This window comes from Triticum urartu, chromosome 2A (genome assembly GCF_056163025.1).
Source record: "Triticum urartu cultivar PI428250 chromosome 2A, HENAU_Tu73, whole genome shotgun sequence".
Taxonomy (NCBI): domain Eukaryota; kingdom Viridiplantae; phylum Streptophyta; class Magnoliopsida; order Poales; family Poaceae; genus Triticum; species Triticum urartu.
In genome coordinates this window covers 170,851,119-170,869,213 of record NC_141874.1, presented here as the reverse complement: position 1 = coordinate 170,869,213, position 18,095 = coordinate 170,851,119, and the positions used below count along the sequence as shown (strand labels likewise).

At 40.9% G+C, this 18,095-nt stretch overlaps 1 protein-coding gene across 1 annotated transcript; it reads right to left on the bottom strand.

Annotated features, from left to right (window-relative positions):
* Positions 1–4,222: 4,222 nt before the first annotated feature.
* LOC125530224 (FMN binding protein) lies at positions 4,223–9,782 on the bottom strand. The gene is made up of 12 exons (XM_048694620.2): positions 9,414–9,782; positions 9,211–9,276; positions 8,405–8,491; positions 7,778–7,876; positions 7,390–7,485; positions 7,182–7,247; positions 7,009–7,099; positions 6,432–6,499; positions 6,277–6,342; positions 5,514–5,564; positions 4,933–4,997; positions 4,223–4,636 (listed from the first exon to the last, which is right to left on the bottom strand). Exons 1-12 carry the CDS (start codon positions 9,627–9,629, stop codon positions 4,582–4,584), a joined length of 1,026 nt encoding a protein of 341 aa, XP_048550577.1. The 5' UTR covers positions 9,630–9,782; the 3' UTR covers positions 4,223–4,581.
* Between the last annotated feature and the right edge of the window lie 8,313 nt (positions 9,783–18,095).

The window sequence follows — 18,095 nt, the reverse complement described above, 5'->3', positions numbered from 1 at the left end:
AGGGGGGCGCCGCCCCCTCCCTAGTCCAATTCGGACTTGCCATGGGGGGGCGCAGCCACCCCTTGTGGCCCTTCTCTCCTTTCCACTAAAGCCCATGAAGGCCCAATACTTCCCCAGGGGGGTTCCGGTAACCTCCTCGTACTCCGAAAAATAACCGAATCACTTCGGAACCATTCCGGTGTCCGAATATAACCTTCCAATATATTGATCTTTACCTCTCGACCATTTCGAGACTCCTCGTCATGTCTGTGATCTCATCTGGGATACCGAAAAATTTCGGTCATCAAATCACATAACTCATAATACAAATCGTCATCGAACGTTAAGCATGCGGACCCTACGAGTTTGAGAACTATGTAGACATGACCGAGACACATCTCCAGTCAATAACCAATAGTGGAACCTGGATGCTCATATTGGCTCCTACATATTCTACAAAGATCTTTATCGGTCAAACCGCATAACAACATATGTTATTCCATTTGTCATCAGTATGTTACTTGCCCGAGATTCGATCGTCGGTATCATCATACCTAGTTCAATCTCGTTACCGGCGAGTCTCTTTACTCATTCCGTAATGCATCATCCCGTGACTAACTCATTAGTCACATTGCTTGCAAGGCTTATAGTGATGTGCATTACCGAGAGAGCCCAAAGATACCTCTCCGATACACGGAGTGAGAAATCCTAATCTTGATCTATGCCAACTCAACAAACACCATCGGAGACACTTGTATAGCATCTTTATAATCACCCAGTTACGTTGTGACATTTGATATCACACAAAGTGTTCCTCCGGTATTTGGGAGTTGCATAATCTCATAGTCATAGGAACATGTATAAGTCATGAAGAAAGCAATAGCAATAAAACTAAACGATCATAATGCTAAGCTAACGGATGGGTCTTGTCCATCACATAATTCTCTAATGATGTGATCCTGTTCATCAAATGACAACACATGTTTATGGTTAGGAAACTTAATTGTCTTTGATTAACGAGCTAGTCTAGTAGATGCTTACTAGGGATACTGTGTTTTGTTTATGTATCCACAGATGTATCAAGTTTCCGTTTAATACAATTCTAGCATGAATAATATACATTTATCATGATATAAGGAAATATAAATAATAACTTTATTATTGCCTCTAGGGCATATTTCCTTCATGTTCTCCCAATCCATGAAATCTGAGTAAGTTTCGTTAGATCCATGTAGTGTATTGATTGTTTGAATGGTACAAGTGATAAGTGAGTAGTTGATTCATCTGTGAGCTCCTTAGTCAAAGAAGGAGTTCACTTGATGATGTAGGAGCATCACATAAGGCTTTGTAAGCACCACTTGACTTGTTGTGAAACTCTTATTTATCCTTGAGTGACATCTCATGATCAACAATTCTACCAATGACTTTCGTTGGCTTGAGATCTTTGTAATTGCGCATCATTTGGATCAATGTGCGCACGGTATCTTATTTTCCATCCAAGGCTCTTAGGATCTTCTTGATGATGAATCTGTCGATCATCTCTTCACTTCCTAAGACGGCAATCTCATTTGTGATGAGAGCAAGCCTAGAGTACAATTCAGCGACATCTTCACCATCCTTCATTTTGAACTTGTCAAACTGACTTTGAAGCACATCCAATTTGGATTCCTTGACGGAGTCGGTACCTTCGTGCATATCAATCAAAGTATCCCAAATTTCCTTTGCATTCTCAAGATAGCTGATTTTGTTGAATTCTTTGGGGCACAATCCGTTGAAGAGGATATCGCAAGCTTGAGCATTGTATTGCAGCACCTTCAATTCTTCCGCTGTAGCTTCACGATTAGGTTCTCTCCTATCAAAGAATTCACCTTGCAAGCCAATACACACAATAGCCCAAACGGCGGGGTTATGTCCAAGAATATGCATTTTCATCTTATGCTTCCAACTAGCAAAATTAGTACCATCAAAGTAAGGACCTCTACGGTGGTAATTTCCCTCGCTAGACGTCATACTCTCCTAGGTTGTGAAACCAAGGCTATGATCACCAAAGCTATGGAAAACAAGGCAAATAGAGACCAAAACTCTGATACCACTTGTAGGATCGAAAGTATGTCTAAGGGGGGTGATTAGACTACTTGACCAAATAAAAATCTAGCATTTTCCCATTTTAAGTCTTGGCAGATTTTAGCAACTTAACACAAGTCAAGCAATCAACCTACACATGCAAATCTAAGAGTATAGCTGCGGAATGTAAATCATTGCATATGAAGGTAAAAGGGAGGAGTTTGGAGGGAGCAAACGCAATGTAGACACGGAGATTTTTGGCGTGGTTCCGATAGGTGGTGCTATCGTACATCCACGTTGATGGAGACTTCAACCCACGAGGGGTAACGGTTGCGCGAGTCCACGGAGGGCTCCACCCACGAAGGTTCCACGAAGAAGCAACCTTGTTTATCCCACCATGATCATCGCCCACGAAGGACTTGCCTCACTTGGGTAGATCTTCATGAAGTAGGCGATCTCCTTGCCCTTACAAAGTCCTTGGTTCAACTCCACAATCTTGACGAAGGCTCCCAAGTGACACCTAACCAATCTAGGAGACACCACTCTCCAAAAGGTAATAGATGGTGTGTTAATGATGAACTCCTTTCTCTTGTGCTTCAAATCATAGTCTCCCCAACACTCAACTCTCTCTCACATATTTGGATTTGGTGGAAAGATGATTTGAGTGGAAAGCAACTTGGGGAAGGCTAGAGATCAAGATTCTTGTGGTTGGATTGGAATATCTTGGTCTCAACACATGAGTAGGTGGTTCTCTCGCAAAAAATGAATGATGGAAGTGTAGGCATGTTCTGATGGCTCTCTCACCGAATGGAGGAAAGGTGGAGGGGTATATATAGCCTCCACACAAAATCTAACCGTTACACACAATTTACCAAACTCTGTGGGACCGAATACTCAAACTCGGTCAGACTGATTTAGTTCAAGATGTGAACGTTAGGATTTTCGGTGGGATCGACATGTCAACTCGGTGGGACCGATTTCATTAGGGTTAGAGCATAACGTAATCTCGGTGAGACCGATCACATGAACTCGGTGACACCGATTTTTGTAATGGGCAAACAGAGAGTTGGTCCGGCAAACTCGGTGGGACCGATCGCTCATTTCGGTGAGACCGAAACGTTACGAAAAGGAAACAAAGAGTTTGCATTGCAAACTCGGCGGGACCGATCGCTTATCTCGATTAGACCGAAACGTTACGAAGGGAAACAGAGAATTTGCAATCCCATCTCGGTGAGACCGAGATCCCTATCGGTGAGACCGAAATGGTTAGGGTTTCTGGCTATGGCTATGTCAAATGAACTCGGTGACGCCGGATAGATCAAATCGATGGGGCCGAGTTTGAGTTTTGGTTTGGGACGTATGTGGATATGAGAAAGTGGTTGAAGACTTTTGGAGCATATCACTAAGCATTTTGAGCAATAAGCCATTAAGCAACACATCATCCCTTTATAATAGTATTGGCTTTTCTTATGGACTCAATGTGATCTTGGATCACTAAAATGAAAATGTAGAGTCTTGAGTTTGAGCCAATATGTGTCCTTAGCATTTCGAGGGGTCCACATCTCTAGTCCATGCCATGCCAAACATTGAACTTTCTGAAATGACCATCTTGAAAGAGTATTAGTTTAATGAGCTATATGTTGTTAAGAATTACCAAAATCACCCAGGGATTAGTAGCACTTTCAAGACCTCAATTCAAATGAGGAAGAGGACGACGACTAGTCTAGGTAGTAGTAGCAATGCAGAATAGAGACATTGCATATTTAAAAAATGTCGCTTAACGACAATGTAAAGTCACAAAATATATGTTGTGACACATTGTGACAGCTAAATATATGCAGTCTAGCTCCAAAGTAATACAGTCCAAATCCATGCGATATGGCGACTCTGCTACAATTGCTCTTATAGCAAGAAATTTGGATGGGTTGATTTTTCTCTCCAAAAGGAATGCTTAGGAAGAAAATTCTAAAGACTCTAATCAAACAACCTAAGTAGGATGTTTTTCCTAAAGAATCAAATCCTTTATAAAACTTATAATATTCCTTTGAATCAAAGAAGCCCATTTTTTTTCTTTTACCGGAGCAAATTATCTTACAGCTCGTCAGCTTCCCAGTTGATAGTTCACATGGTAAAAACTCATAAAGGGAAGGACAATTATCTAATTTTGACATGTGAAACCTTCCAATGAGATGAACTTTTTTTGCATGGCAATACGTGTCTCATTCATATTATAAAGATCAAAGTACAAGTGATGTAAAGACCGACATGACAACAACTTCAGTCGTGTATGAGTGCAAAACAGTTCAGTGCAATATACAAGTCGCTTTGCATTTCTTTAAGTTTGACTGGAAGTAGTTCACACAAGTTCGCTGTCACAATGGTGTTGAATGATGTATGAAACCATGGAATTTTCTGTGGATCATCCATCTTCGCTGACGCTGAGACTGGAGAGCAACTTGAAAGCTCTTATCGGCTAGGGCTTTCTTTTTTACATGGACGCCACCACTGCGTTCCAGAACAAAGAGGTCATTCAGCATGTCAGGATGAGGCCTTTGCAGCCTGTAGCATTTCCACAATAAGTGTCTTAACATCCCTGTAAAAGCACAGGACCGTTTAGAGTCAGTCAATCGAATAATTAGAATAAGCATGTCCTAGTTACCAATTAAACCGCCATTCAGCAGATTGTAAACCTAGGAGGCCTTGATGAACAATGCAAGTGTTGAGAAAATGCATAATCATCCCCAAAGAAGGGAACATGTATTCATGTATAAACCCAATTTTGAAAACAAGATTATGAAGAGAGTAGCAAATATAAGTATAGAGCAGAATGGAGACATGAGTATGCATGAATTATAACTATGGGGAAAATATAATAGAGCAGGAACTAACTTTCTGTCTTGCGCACGTCTAGGGAAGGGAATTCGCAGCTTCAGAACAGTTCCATCATAACCAGCCTGCACAACAAGGAAAGTGTCAATTACCATGTTACCACACCGGTTGGCTTTGACTAGAATATAGCATGGCACATTAAAGGTCTGGTCAAGTAAATTCAAAGATATGAAAGGACAGTGCATCATTGTCCAACCAAAGAACAGCCCTTATCCACTAAAAAAAAGAACATCCCTTGGGAATAAATTGTCTATTTCGAATTCAGTTCTGATGAAACCGTCAAAACCGCTAATACAGTGCAAATGACAATTTACTGGTCGACTATCGGAGCTGAGGGTAGAAAAGCATTCACAAGACAACATCACTGTGATTCATTGATATGTTTTTTTGCCAAACAAGAAAAAGACACAGCCTTTGTATAGTTATTACATCCCCATTTTTGAAAGAGGGGGGCCTCGACAGTAATTTTCTATTAAAAAAACAAGGAGATATGTACAACAGAGGGTATGTGTGGGGGAGGGGGGGGGGCTATACAGAGGTCTATACAAGAAAATCGAGCCAAGCATTGAGAGGGTTGTTACCTTCACATTGATACCGAGGCTATCCACATCCAGAATAGAAGCGAAATCCACCTGAAATAGCTTACATCTGTCATCCCTCGATATATTTTAAATGGAAACATTAACATTTGGTGAAGTATAGAAGTGTCAAAATCAAGAAAATGAAAGAGAGATACAAGGCATAGATGTGTTTACTGTAAAGAAAAAGAACTCATGTGCTAGTACAGAAAAAGAGGACGGGCATTACATACTCTGTCAGTAGTTAGCACTTAGCACTGACAAACTTTATTTTGCAATGCCAAAAGTCTGAACCCAAATGTTCATGTTGCAGAGTCAGCACACTGAAATGATAATAGTTCATGGTGCCCAAGAGACTAAGCAGATAAACAGAGACTACATTATAAAACTAATTGTTTTTTAATTGGTAAACTGGTTTATAAATTTTGTTGTGCAACTGTTTTCCTGAGTCAAGACTTGCATAGGCTCTGTGTGATGTGCACCTTTTTTATCTAATGTTTGTGACAAAAAGTAGGAATCATATCCTTAAACTAAAACATTCGTCTCTTCACACTAAATATATCACGGTGACCGAGCACATATCGCCATACAATAACTAAAATACTAGTTATTTAGTCACAGAAAGAAACTTAAGTATGAAATGAACAGAAGATAAATAATATAACTGTCTCGCAAACTAATACAGCTACGACTTGTTTTCTAGTATATCTTGCAGAGTTGCAATCATGACCAGACACCACTTAAGTAAGCTTTCTATTGTACTTGCCTTAACAGAGGTTGAGTGTTGCACGATGAGCTTTGTATCATCAGCATGATCCTTGTTCATGTGGCCCTGTGGGATACATGCAGCTTACTTGAGCATAAATATGCCAATTGAAGATCAATAGATTTAGTGTGGAGTCAAGCAAATATAAAACGTACTGCAATAGGAGTGGAGAACTGAGATATAGGATCCACTTTTGCTTCCTTGAACTCAGCTGCACTAAACTCTGAGGATGTGGAGAACAGAGTAGTATCTCAAGGACCATCAAACCAAATCATATTGCATTTCATACAGAATTTGACCTTTAGGTCACACAAAAACCTAACTATAGGAGCACAAGTGCAAGGCACTGAATGTGCAAGTCTTACGATTGGGCCTGGTTTTCACTATAAAAAACTAACTATAGGAACACTCAAACCTCTGTTATAGAAAATTTCATTGTTAAATTCGGATGAAACATTGAGTGAAAAAGGAGGAGACTGACGTAAGACGAGAGGCTACTAGTTTTATTTTTATATAGTTTCCTCGGTTTCTGTTTTCTTACTCAGGATATTCCTTTTCATGGTTCTCATATTGCAACTCACGATTTTCGCAAGAGTGCTACAGGAACATTACATAGTAACTCAAAAACAAATTAAAAGTCGAGTAGAACCTTGAACTTCTGGTCAGAAAGGCTATGCAGGCTTCTTACTATGAGCAGTTTTAACTAGGGCATTCAAAAGACGGGTCACAAACCTCCAGAGCCAAGGATAGCTGTTGCAACCCCAGATACGTAACGTACAGCTTTTGGTTTGATGTGCAGAAAACGGAAGTCACCAAAGTCAACCTTGATTTGGCAAATTTCCATCAGAAATTAGTACGATATTATACAGTTACTTTAGAAACAGTATAATGTTCAATAAACATACCCAAAAGGCCTCAGGGTGTCTCCGTAAATATGCAGTTCTCACTGCATCTTTTTCTTCATCAGGAACCTTTGGAACAGAACCAATACGAAGTGAGCCAACACATAATTATCAGGTAAAATATACTGTATGCTTTAATAAATATCAAGTTAAGAAATTTATCAGGACATAAGCACACTAATATATGGGGCAAGTGATAGGAGGGAATTACAGGTGTAGCATCGCCGTATACAGTGATTACAGTATCTGTTCTGTCCTCTGGGTCTTTGGCAACCAAAAGTGAGCATTTAGTACTTCCTGCAAGATTCTGCAAAATGGTGGCAACAAAAGACATAACTATCAGAAGCTATTGTGAATTTAGTAGATTATAGACCAGCACCCTATTCTTTTCATAGAACACTGTCCATGCATTTTATATTTTTCATGTCTGTCCATTTTGTTTTTTATGTCCGCGTTTATGTGTCAGTACTCCTGCTATTGTCAGTGTTATCATGTGTGTTTGAGTTAAGTCACTAAATGCATAGGGTCATGCGTGTAGAACGGTGTCGACAGGTGGTATTACATGTATACATAATCATGAGAGCACAATACTGGCATACCTTTGAGTGAACTGCTAAACTACTCACTGCTAATATGGGGGAACCATCTTGATCGCACGCAAAATCAACCATTGAACCAGATGGATAACCCACATGTTCCTGTTAACAGAATGACATGTTATAATTTTCTTTTCCTGTAATCAACCGATTGGCAATAGAAGGAGATAGAAGAAAAATATAATTTTCCTTTGCCATTCACAAAGCAGAAAAGGCACACACTGGAAGGTGACAATCCCAGCCAGTATGGCATGGTAAAAAGCTACATATCACGATGTACTCCCTCCGTAAAGAAATATAAGAGTGTTTAGATCACTAAAATAGTGATCTAAACGCTCTTATATTTGTTTACGGAGGGAGTACTAAATATCTGACAGGTACCTTGCCAAGCACATGCCACATTTCAGCGAGAAGTGAAAAGTGGAGTTATCAAGCAGGTTTAAGCAAAAAAGTTAAGTTTGAATAATCAAGAGAACCTGTTAATGGAAAAAATATCAGGCCCGCCCTTTACATATCCACATGGCAATCAGTACTCACCAGTTTCAATAGAATTCTAAAAAAGACGACACAGGAAAAGACTGGCAAATGCATGCTCACTAGACTGCAAATACAAGAATGCTTCTAGCATACCTGAGAATGGGTAGCCAGAACACCTCTGACACTTTGGTCCAGAATGGTTCGTATTTCTTCAACAGGAGGAAGCCGGGCAGCTTTTACCTATAATCATGATGATGTTGAGTGAATAAGAAAGACCTTGAGATGGCAAAAGATTAAAACCTACAATGTTTAGAGTTCCTCTTAATTAAAATCCAAGACAACTTTGTAACTTGTTAGTTAAGGTATTTGTTCAGAGCTGTCATAAATGTTGCATGTACTTGTTCCACAGGCTGATCATTCAAATATCTAATAGGAACAGAAAATGGCATATTTTGCAAAGTTGATCCGGTTGATGGTGGTTAGATAAAAAAAACTCCCACGATATTGGAATATGTTGACTATCGTGGAGGAAAACTCTGCATGTCGTTGTTAATTGTTGATGATGAACGTCATACTAATTGTTGAAGAAAATCACTACCAGGGAACAATTTTAAGCCCATTTCACAGTAACCCTCCTGGTAATTAATCCGTCCCCATAAACACGTACCAAGCACATGGTTCTGAAAAGAAAAGCACCGACTACCTCATGGTAAACGTTCGCCAGCTAAGGGGGTCCATAAGTTTAAGCCTATTCCAGACTACTGTTTAATCCTCCTGATAATCTATCAGACTCCTTAACATATACTCAACACATGCTTCTGAAAGTGAAATTCCCCATGATACTGAGCAGAGCACCCAATTTTTCGTGTTCAAAGTTGTACAGCTATCGCGTCCTCAGATTATCACATAGTAAAGAGTACTACATGATCACTAAGCAGGGCCAAGGCCAAGGGCCGCACCTGGTGAGCGCGGATCACCTCGAAGGCGTCCGCGGATCCTCCGGGGGCATCGGCAGGCGCGGCCATCTGCAAGACAAACAGAACGGCGGGGCGCCATCAGCCAAATCCACAATCACCGCAGGGGAGGCATTCCATCGAACACTTGGGGTCCGGGACTATTCTCAAACAGGTAGAATTCGGCGGGGCGGAGAGGCCAGGCAGACCTGAGAGGGCGAGGAGGAGGCGAGGAAGCGATCGCCGCGGCGGCCACTACTGCGGCGGGGAGGGTGGAGGAGGGGCGACGAGGAGGAGGTGGGGGCGGGGATGGCGTGAGCATGGCGGTTTTGTAGGTGGAGTGGGCGGAGCAGTCGCGAGAGCGTTGACGGCGAGGGGAGCGACGCGAGCTGGGCGCCCACCGGCGTGGGCAGGAAGGGCCTCATTGCGTGCACGCCTTGGTGTGTGTGGGTCTGGGTTGTGTGTGTGTGCGCGGAGCGGGGCGCCTCGCTGGCCGCTTGGTCGTCGCTCGGCACGGCGCACACGCGAGCGTGGGGAAGAAGAGCACTCCGGCCCGGCGAATGCTTCCCAGATGGGCCGGCTGAGTGGACATGGGGAGCTCCTGTTCCACGCCGTCACTCGGCGGAAAGCGAGCAATCGTCAAAATCACTAGTCAGAGGAATTCTCTGCAAGGTTCACTCTCATCTTTTTTTCATGGTGACAACTTGCATACTGCATGTGTGACATTTGTCGCAACCTGAATTTTCTTTATTCATTCGATTTCTCAAAATGTTTTATGTCTAAAACTGTGCTTCGAAACACGAACCGGTTTCACCGTTGCATTTCGCAGAACGAAATCTTCGAAAATAGATCCATGTTAACGGGTTAGAAAAAACAAAAAACCAGAAAAGCCATAAATTTTAAAATTGAAACACAAAAAACCGAAAACTGAAATCTAGAAAAAAAAGGAAAACCGAAAACTGGAAAAATAATCGCAAGAAAGTAAAAAAAATATTCACGGAAACCTAGGAGAACCCAAACAAAACTCAAAAAATCAGGACAAAAACCCGGAAAATGCTAAAAAATGCGTGCAAAAAAAATGTTCCATAGGTACACCCATCACATGACATGTGCGCCCGCTAAGCGCTCGCGCGTGCCAGTGGTGTATCCCCTTCAAGACGTACCTGTAAACTACTTGGTCCCAGCAATGCCAGTTAGCGTACCGGCTTCGAACTCGGTACCTCTGCTATCGAAGAGAAAGGCACTAACCACCCAGCTATCCCACCCATTATGAAATAAATGAAATTTTCTTTTTTGTTCTTCTTTCTTTAGTTTGTGGCATTTTTTCCTTGACGTTTTCATTCGGTTTTTCTTTTTTCTTTTCCCTTTTTCAGTTTTCTTCAATGGGAAGATTCTTTTAAAAATTCATTAACTTTTTCTTCAAATCGATAAATCTTTTTCCAAAATCCATGAACATTCACTCAAATTCGTTAACTTTTTTCCAAATAACCATTTTTAAAAAACTATTATTTTTAAATTTGATGAACTCTTTACAAATTCAATGAACCCTTTCCAAATTGATGGGTTTTTTTTCCAAATTCAATGAACTTTTTTCAAATCGACGAACTTTTTTTGAATTTGATGAATGTTTTTCAAATTTGATAAACTTTTAAAAAAACTGATGAGCTTTTTTCAATTTTTTGTGAACTTCACTTAAAAATTGAGGAACTTTTCAAGTAATTTTCAAATTTAAGTTAATGTTTTATTGAAATCAAGGTTAACTACATTGTTTTCTGTAATTAGATTGGAAAGCAAGTTTGTCCTGTGGTTTATTGTGTTAGGCTGCAGACGTGAGGTGCTGAGTTCAAATCCAAAATCTCCCTTATATTCTTATTCCGGTTTTCCTTTTTGAGCAGGTGTTAGGCCGACCCGCTATGCCTCGCTAGCGAGCGCCCATAGCATCAATCGGTGCCCGATTACGAGGGAAATCCTATTTGACGCTTAATGCGTCAAACTGTCGAGCATTTGCACAGGCGATCCCCCAACGCGAAAATTTTGAGCAGGTGTTAGGCCGACCCGCTATGCCTCGCTAGCGAGCGCCCATAGCATCAATCGGTGCCCGATTACGAGGGAAATCCTATTTGACGCTTAATGCGTCAAACTGTCGAGCATTTGCACAGGCGATCCCCCAACGCGAAAATTTTGAGCAGGTGTTAGGCCGACCCGCTATGCCTCGCTAGCGAGCGCCCATAGCATCAATCGGTGCCTGATTACGAGGGAAATCCTATTTGACGCTTAATGCGTCAAACTGTCGAGCATTTGCACAGGCGATCCCCCAACGCGAAAATTTGGCCGGCCCACATCCCCATAGCAAGGCAGCCGGTTTTGGGAACCGTCCAGAAGGTTCATTGAACCGTTTTTTGTTTTTAACCGGTTTTGCGGTTTTCTTTTGTGTTTAGGTTTTTATTTTTTTATTTTTCCTGTGTCATTTCTTTTTTCTTTTTTTGGTTTTCCTTTTTCTGTTTATTTTTTCATTTTTTTCATTTCTTTTTCAAGTCCATATTTTCTTTTTTGCCTTTTAAAAAATCGCAATTTTTTTAAACATATTCAGCAAATTTGTTGCTTTTTACAAAAAATGTTCAAAAAATCTAAATTTGATTGATGTTGTAAAAAATTGTTCATGATTTTCAAAAAGTTCAGAATTATGAAATTTGTTCATGTTTTCTTTAAAGTTTGAAGTTACCAAATTTTGTTCATGTTTTCCAAATATGGTTTTCATTTCAAAAATTGGTCATGTTTCCAAAAATCTTCAGAGTTTCAAAATTTGTTCATGTTTTCAAACAATTTTTGCAATTTTTTCTTCTCATTTTTTATAAAAATCCCGTTTCATAAAATGTTTGAAAATTCCAAATTTAGGTCCTGTTCGGAGTCACTCCAGTTCCTAAAAATACGAGGAGCTGCAGGGCATCCGTTTCCCAGCTCTGTGCTTTTTAACTACAACTCTGGGAGCGGAGTGGTGGAGTGACGGATCTCCAAACAGGGTCTTATTTCACGTTGACAAAAATTGTTTGCATTTTCCAAAGTATTCAGAATTTTGAAATTTCTTCATGTTTTCAAAATGGGTCAAAGTTCCAAAATTTTGTTCATGCTTGTCAAAAAAATGTTCACCATTTCAAAGTTTGTTCGTACTTTATTAAAAGTTGAGAGTTTCAAATTTTGTCCATGTTTTCTAAACAAGTCAATTCTTGAAAATTTCAAAATGTGTTCCAATTTGTTAATATTGTTCATGTTTTCTAAATTTTTCTTATAATGTTGAAGAATGTTCGTGTTTCAAAAAGTATTCAGTTTTTTTTAAAAAAACGTGTTTGAAATTTCAAAACACTTTATAATCTGCGGCTAATCATTCCTGCCTACGACCTGCACTTTTTGTCGCGCTACATGGCTAGGTTCGTTGTTTTCGAGTGGGCTGGCCCAGTGCCGATCCCCCTTTGCGTCGGCTTGCTATTGGACAAAGAGCGTCCAATAGGATCCGCCCCTAGCAATCGCGCACTTTACCTTAGCCCTGTGCTGGGCCAGGCGGTCTGTTTAGCTTCGGAAAAAATTTAGGAACCCAAACTGGAAAAAATGTTTGGGGTTTAAAAAAAAGTTGTAAACTTCAAAACATATTCATGAATCCTAAATTGGAAAGTTTTGTTCAACATTTTTACAGAAAGTTTCCGAACTCAAAATATGTTCACATATTTCAAAAAATATTCCAATTTTTTTAAAAAAACTGGGAATTTAAAATATTTTTAAGAATTTGGAAAAATGTTCTCGGATTTTCAAAACAAAATTTTAATGAATTTGAAAATTTTATTCGTATTTCAAAAATGTTTATGAATTTTAAAAATGTTCTTCGATTTTCAATAAATGTCCATAAATTTGACACGTGTCCTTGGATTTCAATAAACGTTCATGAATTTTTAAAATATCGATGATTTCAAAAAATGCTCCTAGATGTCAAAAAATGTTCTCGGATTTGCTCCTAGATGTCAAAAAATGTTGTCGGATTTTTAAAATATCGATGATTTCAAAAAATGCTCCTAGATGTCAAAAAATATTAATAATGTATTTGGAAATTTGAAAGTGATATAATTTTTTATATCTATGAAAATGTTTAGTGTGTACGAAAAAGAAAGTGCATATAAAAACATATGTCTGAAAAATGTTAATGACATATTTATAAAATATTCAATGTGTAAACGAAAATTGTTTTAGTTGTATATGAAAATTGTTTCACGTATTTGGAAAATATTAACATGTATAAAAAAATGTTTCTGTTCTATATGGAAAGAGAAACAAAACAACCCGATGGGATCCATCAAAAATGAAGAAAAAGGGGAGAAAACCAATGCAAAACCGAGAAGAAGCTAAAACCAAAAGGAAAAAATTCAAATAAAACCAATGAAAAATAAGAAAAACACAAATAAAAGCAAGGAGAGACAAGAAAGAAACAAAAAAAGAAAAGAAAGGTTCGATAAAAACAAGAAAGAAACGAAAGAAAACAATAAGAAATAAAAGAAACTGTGAGTGAAAATTGAGAAAGAAACGGAAAGACCGATAAAAATGAAGAAATTGGAAACACCTGAAAAAATGCCTAGGGAAGAAACAAATAAAAAAACTAGAAACCGCAACGGCGAATACACCAAACAGACACCACACGAAAAGCTTGAGTCAAGGAAAGTTGCTCTCGCTCCTTGCTATAAGCGAGATATATACTCCCTCCGTTCCTAAATATAAGTCTTTTTAGAGGTTTCAAAGTAGACGTGTGTTGAACAAAAAAGAAACCGAGGAAAGTCCATAAATAGACAAAGAAAACCAAAAAGGAAAATAAAAACTAAAGAAAACCTATGTAAAAGAATGAAAACATCGAAACCCAAGAAGGAAACAAAGAAAAGAAGAAAGCCCAAAAAAGAAACAAAGGAAAAAGAAGAAAGAAAGAAGAGCAAAAAAAGCCAATGAAATCAAGAAAGAAACACAAGAAAATAAAGAAAAGAACAAATCAGTAAAATCATGAAAGAAACAAAAAAGAAAGAAAACCGAAAGCGAAGGAGAGTAAAACCGAATGGAAAAATAAAGAAAAATAGAAACGAACCAAACTCAGGCCTAACCGATAACGTCGTGGTGAGAGAGCACAGTAGGCCCATATGCGTGTTCTGGGAGACGGACCTAAATTGTATCCCAATGTATCAGATGGCCGTCATACTTGGTTAAGCCATCCCGGTGATCTCTTATTCATCCTTGTAAACGTTGTGACGACTTAATATTGCCTTTAAAAAAATAGAAAAAGATGTCTAGACTAAAAAAACTCAAAGTATAGCATTCTTTCCTAAAAAAAACCCAGACGAAGTTTTGGCAGCTTCACCCAGGCACGTCCGCATAGCATTCGCGGGTTCAGAATCAGACCAAGTGCTACTCCCTCCGTTCCAAATTATTTGTCGCAAAAATGGATGTATCTAAAACTAAAATACATCTAGATACATTCATACCTACGACAAGTAATTCGGAACAGAGGGAGTACATGCCTCAGTCGACAAAGCCCCACGCCCACGGGTCCACAAATCCTTGTAGGTTACTGTACAGTATTTCCAGAGTAGCACCATGCTCCCGCGACCACGCCCCACCGCCCGTGCTGGACGGCCATAACTTGGGCGTGCGCCCTGGTGTCGTGACCCGCGACGAAAGGCGGTTAACCACGCGCACCACCACCTCCGCCGCACGCGGCAAAAGCGACGACGGTCGGCTGCCAAATCCACTCCCCCCACTCCCACGGCCACGGGAGAGCAAGAGGAGATGCACCTAACCTAATGCGCGTTGAAAGCCGGCGCCGACTTTGCCTCGGAGAAATGAGAAATCTACTCACGCCACGACCTTCCACAGCCTTCTTCTACGGCGTGGAGTACCCGTCCGGGTTACCCACCCCCTCCCTGGCTGGTGGTACTGGACTACTGGTAGGCACGCACTCTATTCTTTCCCACAAAAGAATACGAGCGGCTACGTTGTCTCATACCACGCGTTTTCAGCGTCTGTTAGAAGGCCGCAATCACGTCGAGTCGAACCCAGCTTGGCAGCTCACAGTCACGTTTCATTTTCTACCCGATCTATCCGAGCGGACGTGATATTTTCGCCGTCTGGTAGCAGAAATGGCCGAGCGAGATGCTCCGTCCGACGTTCCAACGAACTTTTCGGGGGGTGGGGGTGGACAGGAAAGAATGGACAGAGGAGGAGGAGGCTTTTAGCATGGGTGGCATGGTCTGGCACTCTTGGGGAGAGAGAGGGAGGGAGAGGGACTACCGCAGGTCCGGGGCATTTATTTAGTAACTTTGACAGCTAATTTGCTGGGGGCCCATCGGCAACTGTCAAGCCAGCTGTTTCCACTAGGCCGGTCTTGACCTGTGATCCTCTGAGCCGCTGTCTCCGTGTGATGCCGGTTGTTGAGCGAGGGCCGTGTTCTCCAAATCCGCGGAGGAGCGAGTATTTGGCACCATGCATTTTCAACTACTCCTACCTCCGTCTTGATGAATAAATCATTGCGTAGTTCTAGGTCGATGATTTAATTATCTAAATATGTATTATATGTGACAAATAATATATATTTAGAAACTACCTTCGTGTAGAAATCTAGTGATATACTTTTTATGACATATAACATATATTTAATTACTCAAATTGATGACCTAGAACTACGCAAATGATTTATTCACCTAGACGGAGGTAGTAGTAAAACAGTTGAGAGGCAATGTTTGCAATTTACTGAACGGTGTTAGCGAGTTCAGCAAACCCCGGCAGCCAGGCACAACATCCCCCACCTCTAGCTGCTGCAATTAACTAAACGAAGGATTTGTGATTGTGAGGGCCAATAAGCACCATGTGACACTGTGAGATATCCTCTTTTGTTTTGGGTCGTTTCATTGCGCCAAACCTTCTCCCTCGGTCTTATAATATAGCGGATAGCGCACATTGTTTCTTCATGTGAAAGTCAGATTCTATAAAAATTGACTAAGTTTACAAAGAAAATTATCTATCTGTATTTACAATACCAAATAGACATCATGTAAAATACATTTCGAGATGAATATAATGCTTTATTTGATATTGTAAATATTGATAAAAAAATTCTATAAACTGGTCAACTTTGAAAAAAAAAATCTAATACACACTATATTTGGGACGTAGGGAGCACACATCCTTGTATAATGTGAAGGCTCTAGGCTGACTAGTAAAAGCAACTTTCAATTTCTTAGAGCAATTACAAACGGAGTATGAAAATCAGACCATCTAAACATCATGGGACAGCGTCGGACCACCCCTCATATGCCTGCTGATGGTGTCCTGCATAAGGGGATGCTAAGCATGTTGGCTCCCTATCTCGGGCTGGGCCAAGAACCCCCAAACTATCAACCACTCGGCCACGTTTGGCAGTCCCCACGATGAACTCAAGATGGAATCTCCCGAAGACTTGGATCACACTCCAAGGCATGATGTAATCATCGACATGTTTATCCCCTAATGTTACGGATATAGGTGTAACCCTAGGTACCCTCGATGTCCTTATAAGCTGAGGGATTTAGACCACAGAGGTAGATTTATTCACACGTACGATCTCGAGGTAGATCAACATGTACATTGTACCCCATCCATAATCAATACAATACAAGCAAGATGTCGGGTTTTATCTTTTCGAGAGGGACCGAACCTGGGTAAAAATTGTCTCTTTTCTGTCATGTAACCATCAAGCCAACATCACCAACTCAGGACCCCTATCCAAGATCTGCTGGATTTAGCTCCGTCAACCGCCATTCCAACAACAACCTCTATTTGCAGACCCTCGAATCTTTTACTAACCATGCAACGTTCATTTCATCATACATAGCACATTACATGAAACAAACAAGCTAATAAACACAAGCAAACTACCCTAATTTACTCGTCGTCATCAGAGATCTTGATGACCCCTCGTCCGGAAGTACTGGCCTCGTGGTCACTGTTGGTGGGGTGAAGCCCCAACTCCTCTTCCTCGTCGTCCACGTCCGCGAAGAGCCGCTCCCACCTCAGCGGTGAGGTGGATATGACGATGGTTCACCGTGACCTATGACTCGGATTGGACCGAGTCGAGGATGGCTGCTTGGCCTCGAACTGCATCACTGCTTCAGCGGCTTGGGCGTGTTAAAACTACGTGTCCGCCTGCTTCATGCCAAAGCCGTCAGGGTCAACCTCCATGCCATCCTCTGCCTCCTCCATGTCCTCCAGCACCCCTTCCTCTGTGTCATCCACCGGGACCTCTTCCCCCTCCGTCGACACAATTTGAGTGGCACACATCTCTATGGTGATATATGTGCGGCTCTTGATGGTGTCCAGGCTAAGGGGCCTCTGACCCTATCAATTCCCGCCCCTGGTGGACCAGGCTGAAGATCCGTTGTCCGTTCCCACCTTGGACACATAGGGCGGCCCATGGTGTATCATCAGAAGGTTCAAGGAGACTTAACATACATGCAAGATGTTGGATCTGTGGAGGAAACTGCCTCATGTTGGGAAACATAGTAGAGAACAAAAAAATTCGCCCTACGAACACCTAGGAACACTATGAAGATGCAATAAACGGTTTGGATCGGATCGTTACCGACTTCGAGTTGCATCGTAAGAAGACGAGTTGGTGTAGATTGCACTTCGAGTCCTTCTAACCATAGACGAACGATCCAACAAACCTCCCATGAACAACCACTCGAACAGAAGACTGAAAGCACGACCTATCCATAGATTGCAAGCGTACGGTCTTCACGATGCAGCAGTGCTTTACCGTCCAGAGCTAATCGTCGTCGGAGAATTAGAGGGAGAAGAAGAGAACCTCATAGGTCTTCTCTATTATGAGGATT

What these genes read in the sequence shown, in the direction of transcription:
- LOC125530224 (XM_048694620.2), bottom strand. Translation starts at nt 9,629, where the DNA reads ATGAGGCCCTTCCTGCCCACGCCGGTGGGCGCCCAGCTCGCGTCGCTC. An exon ending in AGGTGATCCGCGCTCACCAG is followed by an intron (nt 8,492 to 9,210) that starts GTGCGGCCCTTG and finishes TCATGATTATAG; the next exon opens with GTAAAAGCTGCCCGGCTTCC. An exon ending in GCCTCGGTATCAATGTGAAG is followed by an intron (nt 4,998 to 5,513) that starts GTAACAACCCTC and finishes CTTGTTGTGCAG; the next exon opens with GCTGGTTATGATGGAACTGT.